Genomic DNA, 13,195 nt, shown 5'->3' with positions numbered 1-13,195 from the left:
GCGTGATCTCAGCTCACTGCAGCCTTGACCTCCCAGGTTCAAGCAGCCCTCCTGCCTCAGCCCCCCACATAGCTGGGACTACAGACATACACCACCACGCCCAGCTAATTTTTGTATTTTTTCTAGAGACAGGGTTTCACCATGTTACCCAACCTGGTCTCAAACTCCTGAGCCCAGACGATCTGCCCACCTCGGCCTCCCAAAGTGCTAGGGTTACAGACGTGAACCAACCCTCCGAGCTGATCGTTTCTTTTATACAGCCCACCTATAACAAGTTCTCTATCTGGGCTGTACCTTAGAATCACTGGGAAACTTAAAAATTCCATTGCCCGGCCGGGCGCGGTGGCTCACGCCTGTAATCCCAGCACTTTGAGAATTCAAGGCAGGCAGATCACGAGATCAGGAGATCGAGACCATCCGGGCTAACATGGTGAAACCCCGTTTCTACTAAAAATACAAAAAATTAGCTGGGCGTGGTGGCGGGCGCCTGTAGTCCCAGCTACTCGGGAGGCTGAGGCAGGAGAATGGCATGAACCCGGGAGGCGGAGGCTGCAGTGAACCTAGATGGTGCCCCTACACTCCAGCCTGGGGACAGAGGGAGACTCTGTCTCAAAAAAAAAAAAAAAAAAAAAAGTTCCATTGCCCGGGCCATGCCCTACATCACTTAAATTGGAATTTCTGGGGATAGGATGGAGGCTTTATGGGATTCCAGTGTACAGCCAAGGCTGCAGATGACGGCTCTTCTAGATCATCTTTTACCTCCCTAGCAGGATTCTCATGGCTTGCTTTGTGTGTGGTAGTATTGTTGCTTGCTTTTTTAACGGGAAGTGTTTTTATAGGTAATACTCAGCTGGCCTTACAGATCATCAAAAGGAATCAGCTGCTCCCTGCAGTGAAAACACACTCTGAAGTGAGAAAGAAGCCAGTGTTTCAGCCTGTCCACCCGATCCAGCCCATCCAAATGCCGGCTTTCACCACTGTGCAGAGAAAGTGATACTTCGCTTTTGGAAAACTGTTACCTGAGACCCAGGGGAGTATTTACTGGCCATTTTACTTGTATCACAGCAGAATGAATAAAAGATGGTGAAGGCTGTTAATTTTGAGACGGTTCTACCCCTGACTTTTTGCCAAAAGCTTACTTAAAACTAAGGATTTACTAAGTCATCATCAGCTGTTTTTCTTTTTTTTTTTTGTTTTGTTTTGTTTTGAGACGGAGTCTCACTCTGTTGCCCAGGCTGGTGTGCAGTGGCTGGATCTCAGCCCAGTGCAAGCTCCGCCTCCCGGGTTTACGCCATTCTCCTGCCTCAGCCTCCCGCGTAGCTGGGACTACAGGCGCCCGCCACCTCGCCCAGCTAGTTTTTTTGTACTTTTTAATAGAGACGGGGTTTCACCGTGTTCGCCAGGATGGTCTCGATCTCCTGACCTTGTGATCCACCCGTCTCGGTCTCCCAAAGTGCTGGGATTACAGGCTTGAGCCACTGCGCCCGGCCTGCTGTTTTTCTTAATTTCAGCCAGACTATTAATTTTGAGACATTATGTAATATATGCCATAGGCAATTAAAACATAATTTTATCAGAAGTCTTTTCTTGACTCTTAGATTATTTTAGCATCTGAGGTTTTGTGTTAATGTTTAAAAATTGACAAAGAAGAATATCAACAGTAGATAAATAGCCAATTCAGAAGCTGACCTGGGAGTAAAGGGGAGGGAAAGAGAGTTGATGTGTTTTATGTCTAGTGTGATGACTGAAAAGACGAGAAAATGTGTTGAGAAATTTGGTTAAGAAGACACAACTGGGCCAGGCACAGTGGCTCATCCCTATAATCCCAGCACTTTGGGAGGCTGAGGCAAGCAGATTCCTTGAGCTCAGGAGTTCGAGACCAGCCTGGCCAACATGGTGAAACCCCATCTCTACTAAAAATACAAAAATTAGCCAGGTGTGGTGGCACATGCCTGTAGTCCCAGCTACTCAGGAGGCTGAGGCAGGAAAATCACTTGAACCTGGGAGGTGGAGGTTGCAGTGAGCTGAGATTACACCATTGCACTCCAGCCTGGGCAACAGAACAAGACAGTCTCAAAAAAAGACACAACTGATCTGTTAGGAATCATTTGCTTAAAAAGTGCAAATACAACAGGGTTCAGTGTACTGGCCTTGTTCACTCTCCTAGGTTCTGGAGTCTGTTAGCAGGCAGTTCAAGGTTCATTACTAACCCTTTTGCAAATGCAAACAAGAATTTAATAGCTTTTTCCCAATAGACAGTTGTGTGTTATGGGATTGACAGTGAAAAACTTGTCAATAGGATGGATATATACTAACATTGAGTAGGGAGAAAAGAACAGTACAAGTGGGTACAGGGGCTCACATCTATAATCCCAGTGTTTTGGGAGACCAAGGCGGGAGGATCACTTGAGGAGTTCAAGACCAGCCTGGGCAACATAGCAAGACTCTGTCTCTAAAACTGTAATTTTTTTTTTTTTTTTTTTTTTTTTTTTTTGAGACGGAGTCTTGCTCTGTCGCCCAGGCTAGAGTGCAGTGGCTCAATCTCGGCTCACTACAAGCTCTGCCTCCTGGGTTCATGCCATTCTCTTGCTTCAGCCTTCTGAGTAGCTGGGACTACAAGGGCCCACCACCATGCCTGGCTAATTTTTTGTATTTTTAGTAGAGACGGGATTTCACTGTGGTCTCCATCTCCTTACCTTGTGATACGCACGCCTCGGCCTCCCAAAGTGTTGGGATTACAGGCGTGAGCCACCGCGCCCAGCCCTCTAAAACATTTTTAAAAGCCAGACATTGTGGCCCATGCCAGTAGTCCTAGCTATTCTGGAGGCTGAGGTGGGAGGATTGTTTGAGCCTAGGAATTCAAGGCTGTAGTGAGCTATGTTGGCACCACTGCACTCCAGCCTGATTGATAGAGTGAGACCCTATCTCAAACAAACAAACAAAAAAAGACAATGTAGATTTCCTTTATTTTTTTATTTTTTATTTTTTTTTTTTTGAGACGGAGTCTCGCTCTGTTGCCCAGGCTGGAGTGCAGTGGCCGGATCTCAGCTCACTGCAAGCTCCACCTCCCGGGTTCACGCCATTCTCCTGCCTCAGCCTCCCGAGTAGCTGAGACTACAGGCGCCCGCCACCTCGCCCGGCTAGCTTTTTGTATTTTTTGGTAGAGACGGGGTTTCACCCTGTTAGCCAGGATGGTCTCGATCTCCTAACCTTGTGATCCGCCCGTCTCGGCCTCCCAAAGTGCTGGGATTACAGGCTTGAGCCACCGCGCCTGGCCAGATTTCCTTTAATAAATTGGGTGTCCCCCTAGTTAAGATGGTATTTGGTAGATTCATCAAAGCTTGCCATTTAGGAGTATCCCTTAACATCACAACCCTTCACTTCCCTAGTTCAGAGACACGCTAGCTGAATCTACATGTTACCTCAGTTTCAGAACTAGAGAGACAAGTGTGTGGAGAAGCACTGATTTATCTGAAACTTTATCTGAATTATTCTTTTCTTTTCTTTTTTTTTTTTTTTTTTTTTTTTTTTTAGACGGAGTCTCACTCTGTCTCCCACGGTGGAATGCAGTGGCTGATCTCGGCTCACTGCAGCCTCTGCCTCCCGGGTTCAAGTGATTCTCCTGCCTCAGCCTCCTGAGTGGCTGGGATTTCAGGTGTCTGCCACCATGCCTGGCTAATTTTTGTATTTTTAGTGGAGACTGGGTTTGGGTTTCACCATGTTGGTCAGGCTGGTCTGGAACTCCTGACCTCGTGATCCACCCACTTCAGCCTCCCAAAGTGCTGGGATTACAGGCGTGAGCCACTGCACCTGGCCTTTTTTTTTTTTTTTTTTTTTTTTTTGAGATGGAGTTTTGCTCTTGTTGTCCAAGCTGGAGCGCAATGGCGCAATCTCGGCTCACCGCAACCTCTGCCTCCCAGATTCAAGCAATTCTCCTGCCTCAGCCTCCAGAGTAGCTGGGATTACAGGCATGTGCCACCATGCCTGGCTAATTTTGTATTTTTAGTAGAGACGGGGGTTTCTCCATGTTGGTCAGGCTGTTCTCGAACTCCCAACCTCAGGTGGTCTGCCCACCTCAGCCTCCCAAAGTGCTGGGATTACAGGCGTGAGCCACTGAGCCTAGTGTATCTGAATTATTCTGTTGCTGATAAGAAACAGAACTCAGGTAATGATATATACTAGAACCGAGTATTTGTGATTGAGATAGGCATTACCAACAGACTCAAAGAAGGGGAGAATATCCTTCTTTTCTTAAACAGGGGCCGGGCGCGGTGGCTCACGCCTGTAATCCCAGCACTTTGGGAGGCCGAGGCAGGCGGATCACAAGGTCAGGAGATCGAGACCACGGTGAAACCCCGTCTCTACTAAAAATACAAAAAATTAGCCGGGCGCGGTTGTGGGCGCCTGTAGTCCCAGCTACTCGGGAGGCTGAGGCAGGAGAATGGCGTGAACCCGGGAGGCGGAGCTTGCAGTGAGCCGAGATCGCGCCACTGCACTCCAGCCTGGGCGACAGAGCGAGACTCCGTCTCAAAAAAAAAAAAAAAAAAAAAAAAAAAAAAAAAAAAAAAAAAAACAGGGATGGATGTATTTAGGGGCTCCATTGATCAAGTGCCACATTGCAGTTGTGTTTTACACAGAGTAGATCTTTACAGGTGGACATAGAAAGCAGAGATAGCCTAGCTTCCTTGGGCCTCTCGAAGCCCCTTCCAAGTAGGCCCATAGGACCCATAACCTGCACTGTTGTTGGTTTAAGTCTGCCGTCTCTGATTTCCCATACTCCAGACCGACAGTAGCACTGTGAGACCCACTCAAATGAGCAGAATTGCTTAGCCTGGGGATTTTCTGGAGAGTGAGTCCACAGACTTCATAAATTGCTAGGAACTCACATAGTCTTGGTAGTATGAAGTGGGAAAAGCCCTATAAATTTAAACAAAGATTCTTTTTCTCTCACTGGAAAAGGGGATACGAAGGCAGCTGCTGGCCTGGGTTCTAGTGTCCCGTGATGCCATCCAGGACTCAGCTCTGTTTTTCCATGCCACTGTCCTCAGCATTTGGGCATTTGTTTCCATAGTCACAAGATGTTCCAGTATCACATCAGCATTGAAGGCAAGAAAAATAGGGCAAAAACTAGCTAATCTTGATGGGAGACTATCTGGAACAAAACTTTCTTAGAAACCCCCAGCAGCCTTCAGCTTAACATCTCTTGTCACATCATGTCATGGAGCCATCCTAAGCTGCAGGGAAGCCTGGCAAAGATGTGATTACCGTGTCTGCTGCAGTTGCTGGCACAGCCCTGCACATCCTAAGGGAGGCCAATTCAGTGTTTTCAGATTAATGTTCCAGCAGCTCAGCTTTTCCTTCTACTGCCTACTGTCAGCAGAGCCCAGCAAATTAAATATAAGCTCGTCACCTCTGTGTCTGGACTCATACTGGTTCCCATAGCCAGGAAGGCTTCTCACCTATTTTTTGTGCCACAATTTGTTAAAGCCACCTCTGCTAACTGAGGTAGCCCTGTCAGAGGGGTGTGAACCACCACAGCAACTCCATCTTAAATGGGAGCTGGGTAAAATAAGGCTGAAAGCTACTGGGCTGCATTCCCAGGTGGTTAAGGCATTCTAAGTCACAGGATGAGATAGGAGGTCGGCACAAGATACAGGTCATAAAGACCTTGCTGATAACACAGGTTGCAGTAAAGAAGCCAGCTAAGACCCACCAAAACCAAGATGGCGATGAGAGTGACGTCCTTACTGCTACACTCCCACCAGCACCATGACAGTTTACAAATGCCATGGCAACATTGCGAAGTTATATGGTCTAAAAAGGGGAAGCATGAATAATCCACCCTTGGTTTAGCACATCATCAAGAAATAACCATAAAAATGGGCAACCAGCAGCCCCGAGGGTTGCTGTGTAGTAGCCATTCTTTATTCCTTTACTTTCTTAATAAACTTGCTTTCACTTTACAGACTTACGCTGAAGTCTTTCTCAATTCTCTTGGAATCTAGATCCTTTCCAGTAACAACGTTATCTGTACAAAAAGGCTTTTGGCCAGGTTCGGTGGTTTACGCCTATAATCCCAGCACTTTGGGAGGCCGAGGCGGGTGGATCATTTGAGGTCAGGAGTTCAAGACCATCCTGGCTAACATGGCAAAATCCCCGTCTCTACTAAAATATAAAAAGTAAATGGGCGTGGTGGCGGGTGCCTGTAATCCCAGCTACTTGGGAGGCTGAGACAGGAGAATCACTTGAACCTGGTAGGTGTAGGTTCCAGTGAGCCAGGATCATGCCACTACACTCTGGCCTGGGCAACAGGGCAAGACTTGTCTCAAAAAAAAAAAAAAAAAAAAGGCCAGGCGCGGTGGATCCCAGCACTCTCGGAGGCTGAGGCGGGCGGATCACGAGGTCAAGAGATCAAGACCATGCTGGCTAACGCGGTGAAACCCCGTCTCTACTAAAACTACAAAAAATTAGCCGGGCGTGGTGGCGGGTGCCTGTAGTCCCAGCTACTCGGGAGGCTGAGGCAGGAGAATAGCGTGAACCCGGGAGGCGGAGCTAGCAGTGAGCTGAGATTGCACCACTGCACTCCAGCCTGGGTGACAGAGCGAGACTCCATCTGGAAAAGAAAAAAAAAAAGCTTTAAATGTAACTTTTTAGAGTTTTTCCTGGCTATTTCCAGTTTCTTCCGCCTTTGTATCTTCCCTAGTACATACAATTTCTTCTATGGTGTATGGTTTTCAGGAATTTAACAAGTATGAGAACCATAGGCATCAGTCTCAAAATATGGCAACTAACTTGCTGGTGTTTGCGTTTTAGATTTTGGGTTTTGTTGTTGTTGTTGTTGTTGTTGTTGTTATATGGTCTTGCTTTGTTACCCAGGCAAATGGTGCAGTGGCTCCATCAAGGCTCACTGCAGCCTGGACTTCCTGGGCTCAAGTGATCCTCCCACCTCAGCTTCCTGAGTAGCTGGGACTACAGGCAAGAGCCACCATGCCCAACTAAGTTTTATATTTTTTGTAGAAGCAGGTTTTCACCAAGTTGCCCAGGCTGATCTCAGACTCCTGAGCTCAAGCGATCCACCTGCCTCAGCCTCCCAAAGTGCCGGGATTACAGACATGAGCCACCGTGCCTGGCCTTTGCTGGGGTTTTGAATTCTGAGAGCCATTAGCTCAATTCAAGCTCTACCACTCATTCAGCTGTATCATCTACAATATGGGACAAAATCTACCTCATGAATTTCTTCATGGACCCAGGAGGATGTTGTTGCAAGTGTCTCCAAAACCACGTGGCATGAACCCTCAGAACAGCTTTTGTCTTCTCTTGCGCCCTCTGGCCCTTAACCCATAATTTGGCCTCCTTCAGAGCTCTGTTAAAGCCATGCCCTTGACTGGAACATAGGCCGGCAACCTTGTGTGGCCTTATCCGATGCACTGCCATCTGCCTGCATGTGGATACTATCCACCCTCCGCCGCCTCTGTCGTATCAGAGTGCCACCTCTCATAGTCCCTTTTCTGACTAGTTTTCTGACAGCTCTGCCCTTACTCAATCGAAGTGACTCTGAGCAAATGACTTCATCTCTCTTGAGGTGTTTTGACCAGTTTCTAAAACGCTTTTCTCCAGGGCCTAGTGTGAGGATTAAAATGAGGTGATGAATGCAAAATGTGCCTAGCGGACACTCACTACAGGTGAGTTCACTTACCCCTCTTGTTACCGAAAGGCTCCGCTCAGCCCAGTCTCCCTCTGTACTTCCTTCATCTCAGTGCTACCTCTGAGGCTCTCTCATTCCTTCCTGTTCTTGGAAGCCACCTGGAGAAAAGTGACTGATGACATCATGGACCTTCTAGCCAGACTGTTTAGCTTCAAATCTTGGTTCTCTCACTGGAACAAATTTGATATGAAACAAGTTGCTTTGCTTCTTTGTGCCTGAGTTTCTTCATTTGTAAAATGGGGATACTAATTCATAGGATTAGAATGATGTTTAAGGGTGCGGCCATTGTACTATTGCTGAATGTGCCTTGAACTCCCAAATGTTTGAAAGGGAACACCATAATTTTCACTGCATCGTGTAAAAGTGATATCAAAGCAAAGACTTTCCTGAACCACTGACATTATGTGACAGTAGCGCTGGGGCTGGACAGTGGAGAATGGAGGGGAACTCCTTGAGGTAAATTACCACCTCCTTCACTTTTTTTCCTGAGACGGAGTCTCACTCTGTTGTCCAGGCTGGCCTCAAACTCTTGGGTTCAAATGATCCTTCCACCTCAGTCTCCCTAGTAGCTGGGACCACAAGTGCAAGCCACTGCACCCAGTCCTTCACTTTTGATATGCCTGGTGTCCGGTTCATAGTAGTTGCTCAACACCTAGTGGCATCCTGTGTTCTCATCCTGTTCTTTCCTGCTTTGCCCAGGACCTCATCTTGTGATGACAGGAGGTGCCAGATCTCCTTGCCTCAGATTCCCTGTCCCACTGTTTCTTCCTCACCACAGCCTGTAACTTCCTATAGCACAGCTCGGGCTCCTGCCTGGGGGTCACTTCAGGGATACCTGAAGGTCTCTTTCTGCCCTTCCTACTTAGCCTTTTTTTTTTTTTTTTTTTTTTAATAGAGACAGTCTCACTGTGTTGCCCAGGCTGGTCTCAAACTCCTGGCCTCAAGTGATCCTCCCACCTGGGACTCCCAAAGTGCTGCAATTACAGGCATGAGCCACCACAGCCAGTTTAGCTACTATTAATCCCTCCCTTATGCCCCATTTGTTCCACCACTGGATTCTCTGCCATCCCCTAAAAGGATCACCATTTCCTACCCTCAGAGCTTTGCTTCAGTCTCTTCTGCTGCCTAGAATTTTCTCCCTTCCAGTTTTAATGTGTCAACATCCTGGGCATCCCACACTGCCTCTCCATAGCCCTAACCTCCTCCCAGGGATTTCCTCTTGTGTCCCCAGTCTTCATTTCACGCATGCTTACTGAGGGCATACTCTGGTCCCAGAAGCTTTCTTGTTTGAGCCCCATAGTAACTAGGCAAATCTGCAAGCGCATGTCTTTCATGACGTGTTCTTTGTTGACCGTTTTCTTTCCCCTACTGGATTGTAAGTACCTTTGAAGACAGGCCGTGCATTATATAGGGTGTGGATTGTTCTAGGTGAACAATAAAGTCTGCTAAACAGAATTTTGGTGACACGTCCTTTCTAGGCCTGGCAACGACACCCAGGGCCTACTTCTTTCAAGGTGGGGAAGGCCTATTAACATAAGCCCAAGGTTCACAGGGCCTCAGCATCCTTGACCTCTGCGCCTTTATGGAGTGAGAGTTAAATAGTAGCCTGGGACGGGTGGGTTAGTTACTGGTCAAAGTCAATCCTCCAAGTCAACTTGGCCCAGCCTAAAGTAACCAAACCCATGCAGAAAACTTGCAATTTAAAAATTCATCTTCCCTTTTTTCCTGGGAAGGACCGGACAGAAATGCAGGCTCTGGGGTGGGAGTGGGGCTGCGACGGGAGGAGGCAGCGAAGTTCATTAGCCCCCTCATTTGGGGCAATAGGAATCCGTGTGGTGACAAACAATTGTCCTGGAGGATTTAGGGGGATTTGGCCAAGTGTCCCTGTGGGCCCCCAGCCTCCTCCTAATCCCGTCCACATTTCAGACTACTTAGGATCGTATTAAATGTCAAAGCCGGCGTTTAGGGAAATATCTACATTTCGTATGCATCGCTCGGATGAAAAGAAAAGCTGAAACGAACCTCGGAGCTTTTGGCGCGAGAGGCGCTCTGTGTGGTCCCGGGTGTGAATGGGAAGAGGGGGGCGGCGCCCCGGCGGCCTCCCCGCCCAGGAATGCAGGCCTTTCACATGTAGAAAATGCTAATGCTTTGTTCCTGCTTCGGCCTCCCGGAGGCGCGGAGGCGCAGAGGCGCCCGGCCGGATTGTCCCGGCCGCATTTGCATGTGAGCGGCCCCGGGTCCCCGTCCCCACCCGCGGCCCTCCCCCACCCCAGCACGGCTGGCCGCAGACTTCTGTCCTCGGGCTGGCCCGCAAACGTCCTCTGCAGTCATTATATCCCGGTTAAAGCCACAAATAGCTACTTTCTGGATGAATAGCCTTTCCCTGGGGTTGCCGGGCAGGTGAACATGTTTTACTCCATACTTGAGACACTGATACACTGAGTTGTATCTGGAACAACCACCTCCGTTCCAGCGAGGAAGGGCACGGCGCTGGCTGAGCCATGCCCCGCTCCAGCGTCACATTTATGTCCTGTGGCGAATACCCTGTGTTCGGCGTGACAGTAGGGGCCCTAAACTACCCACTACGTGCTTCGTCTTCAGTGGTATCCAAGCGACCGCAGGTGGCGGGGCCGAAGGGGTAAGGGTATTTCATGCACATTTTACGGAAGGAGACAAAACCCAGAGAGTTGAGGGACCACCGGGGATCCTCTCTGAGCACAGGCGCCCGAAGCGCAAATGCGCGGACTGACCCAGCGGCGCCAGGCGGACTTAATCGCGGGCGCAGCGAGAGGCTTGGGACCCAGAGCGCCACCTACCGGCGGCACGGTCGGCGCAGCGAGCCCCAGAAAGGCAAGGGACGCTGTCAAGCCCAGGGGCCCTTCACCAAGGAGCCGCACCCGCCCTCCAGCTGAGCCTCAGCTGTGGCCCACATCCGGGGCCCAGAGCGCGGCGGAAACGCCGAAACCCGGCCAGCGGGTACCCGCAGGTCTCCTCCTGCCACCGTGGCGCTTGCTTCATTAACTCCATTTCGTTTTATTTCTTGAACTTTATTTTTAATCATTTCAGTTTATTTTGTTTTGTTTCATTTATTTCACTTTAACGTTTTATTTGATTTATGGTTTTACTTCATTAATTTTACTTCATTCTTTTTTTTTTTTTTTTTTTTTGAGACGTAGTCTCGCTCTGTCGCCCAGGCTGGAGTGCAGTGGCGTGATCTCGGCTCACTGCAACCTCCGCCTCCCGGGTTGACGCCATTCTCCTGCCTCAGCCTCCCGAGTAACTGGGACTACAGGTGCCCGCCACCTCGCCCGGCTAATTTTTTGTATTTTTAGTAGAGACGGGGTTTCACCGTGTTAGTCAGGATGGTCTCCATCTCCTGACCTCGTGATCCGCCCGTCTCCGCCTCCCAAAGTGCTGGGATTAGAGGCGTGAGCCACCGCGCACGGCCCATTAATTTTACTTCATTAATTCTGTTTTCCCCATTAATTAATTAATTTTATTCTGTCTCAGTATTTACTTGTTTCACTACTTTATTTGTGGGTGAAGGTAAAGGGCGGATACCTTTTTTGTCTTATTTTTCGTTGCTGTTATTGTTTTTTGAGACGGAGTCTCGCTTTGTTGCCCAGGCTGGAGTGTAGTGGCGCAATGCAACCTCCGCCTCCCCAGGTTCAAGTGATTGTCCTGCCTCAGCCTCCTGAGTGGCTGGGATTACAGGTGTGCGCCACCACACGTAGCTAATTTTTGTTTTTAGTGGAGACGGAGTTTCACCATGTTGGCCAGGTTGGTCTCGAACTCCTGACCGACCTCAGGTGACCCACCCTCCTCAGCCTCCCAAAGTGCTGAGATTACAGGCGTAAACCACCACGCCCTGCCGGCCTCAGTCATATTTTTAAACCCCTTCCAGGTGCCTGCTCTAGGCAAGATGCCTTGCCCAGTGTACAGGGCAGAAATGAGGAGATGACCACATAGTCCTAGGCTCAAGGGCCCCAAGCCAAACTGACAAACGACAAAGACCCAATAATTCAAACCAGGCTCCAGGGAGGAAGTGTCATTTCAGGTGGGCAGATACAAAGGGATAGGAGGCTGGTTCAGGTGCCTGGCTAATAGGAGCCGTGTTCCAGATCAATACAAGGAAGGAGGCGTTCCATCACACTGTGGAGAGTCTCTTGTGCTGCAGCGAGCTGTCTGCAATTCGAGTTAGGCCAGGAAAGTCTCGGGTCTTGGTCCTGATGGTTCTGTGGTTTCCATGGGAGGGCCTTCAAGGTTGTGACATCCTCCCCCCATACCATGTACAATATGGTGTGTGTTATGTATTATTTTGAGGATAGGGGAAGATGATTCCCTATTTATTTGCTATCAGTTCTCTAGAAAGCACAATGAATTGCATTTCTGAATATTCACCTTACTTTCCCCCAACGTTTAATTTTAAAAAATATTAAGTATGTAGAAAAGATGGATGGCCGGGCCCGGTGGCTCACACCTGTAATATCAACACTTTGGGAGGCCGAGGTGGGCGAATCACCTGACGTCAGGAGCTCAAGAACAGCCTGGCCAACATGGCGAAACCTATCTCTACAAAAATACAAAAATTAGTTGGGCATGATGGTGGGTGCCTGTAATCCCAGCCACGCAGGAGTCTGAGACAGGAGAATTGCTTGAACCGCCGAGGCAGAGGTTGCAGTTAGCCAAGATCACACATTTGCACTCCTCCCTGGGCAACTGAGCAATACTCTGTCTCAAAAAAAAAAAAAAAAAAAAGATGGAAAAGTCGCTTAATGAGCCTCTTTATGTCCTAGATCCACCAGTTGATTCTTTGACAGCATTTACTGTAGCATGCTTCCTCTCTTTCACTCTCTCTCTCTCTCTCTCTCACACACACCCCTTTATGTATGTATGTATCTATCTTTTCTTTTTTTTTTTTTTTTTTTTTTTGAGACGGAGTCTCGCTCTATAGCCCAGGCTGGAGTGCAGTGGCCGGATCTCAGCTCACTGCAAGCTCCGCCTCCCGGGTTCACGCCATTCTCCGGCCTCAGCCTCCCGAGTAGCTGGGACTACAGGCGCTGCCACCTCGCCCGGCTATTTTTTTTTTTTTTTTTTGTATTTCTTAGTAGAGACGGGGTTTCACCGTGTTAGCCAGGATGGTCTCGATCTCCTGACCTCGTGATCCGCCCATCTCGGCCTCCCAAAGTGCTGGGATTACAGGCTTGAGCCACCGCGCCCGGCCTCTATCTTTTCTTACTGAAAAAAAAATTTTTTTTTTTTTTTTTTTTTTTTTTTTGAGACGGAGTCTCGCTGTGTCGCCCAGGCTGGAGTGCAGTGGCCGGTCTTGCAGCTCACTGCAAGCTCTGCCTCCCGGGTTTTTACGCCATTCTCCGGCCTCAGCCTCCCGAGTAGCGGGGACTACAGGCGCCCGCCACCTCGCCCGGCTAGTTTTTTGTATTTTTTAGTAGAGACGGGGTTTCACCGTGTTAGCCAGGATGGTCTCTAACT

General features: G+C 48.8%; 1 protein-coding gene across 6 annotated transcripts in view; it reads left to right on the top strand.

Moving 5' to 3' along the window:
* LOC105470942 (CCR4-NOT transcription complex subunit 10) overlaps positions 1-1,097 on the top strand; it is a 98,290-nt gene extending 97,193 nt beyond the window's left edge. For all 6 annotated transcript variants that reach the window (XM_071090762.1, XM_071090761.1, XM_071090763.1 and 3 more), the window contains one exon: positions 840-1,097. In XM_071090762.1, the coding sequence (XP_070946863.1) occupies positions 840-994 (155 nt within the window). In that variant the 3' untranslated portion in view covers positions 995-1,097. The remainder of the gene's footprint in view (positions 1-839) is intronic.
* Positions 1,098-13,195: the final 12,098 nt, after the last annotated feature.

Source organism: Macaca nemestrina, chromosome 2 (assembly GCF_043159975.1).
Source record: "Macaca nemestrina isolate mMacNem1 chromosome 2, mMacNem.hap1, whole genome shotgun sequence".
NCBI classification, from domain to species: Eukaryota; Metazoa; Chordata; class Mammalia; order Primates; family Cercopithecidae; genus Macaca; species Macaca nemestrina.
This window is presented reverse-complemented; position numbering and strand designations above follow the sequence as displayed.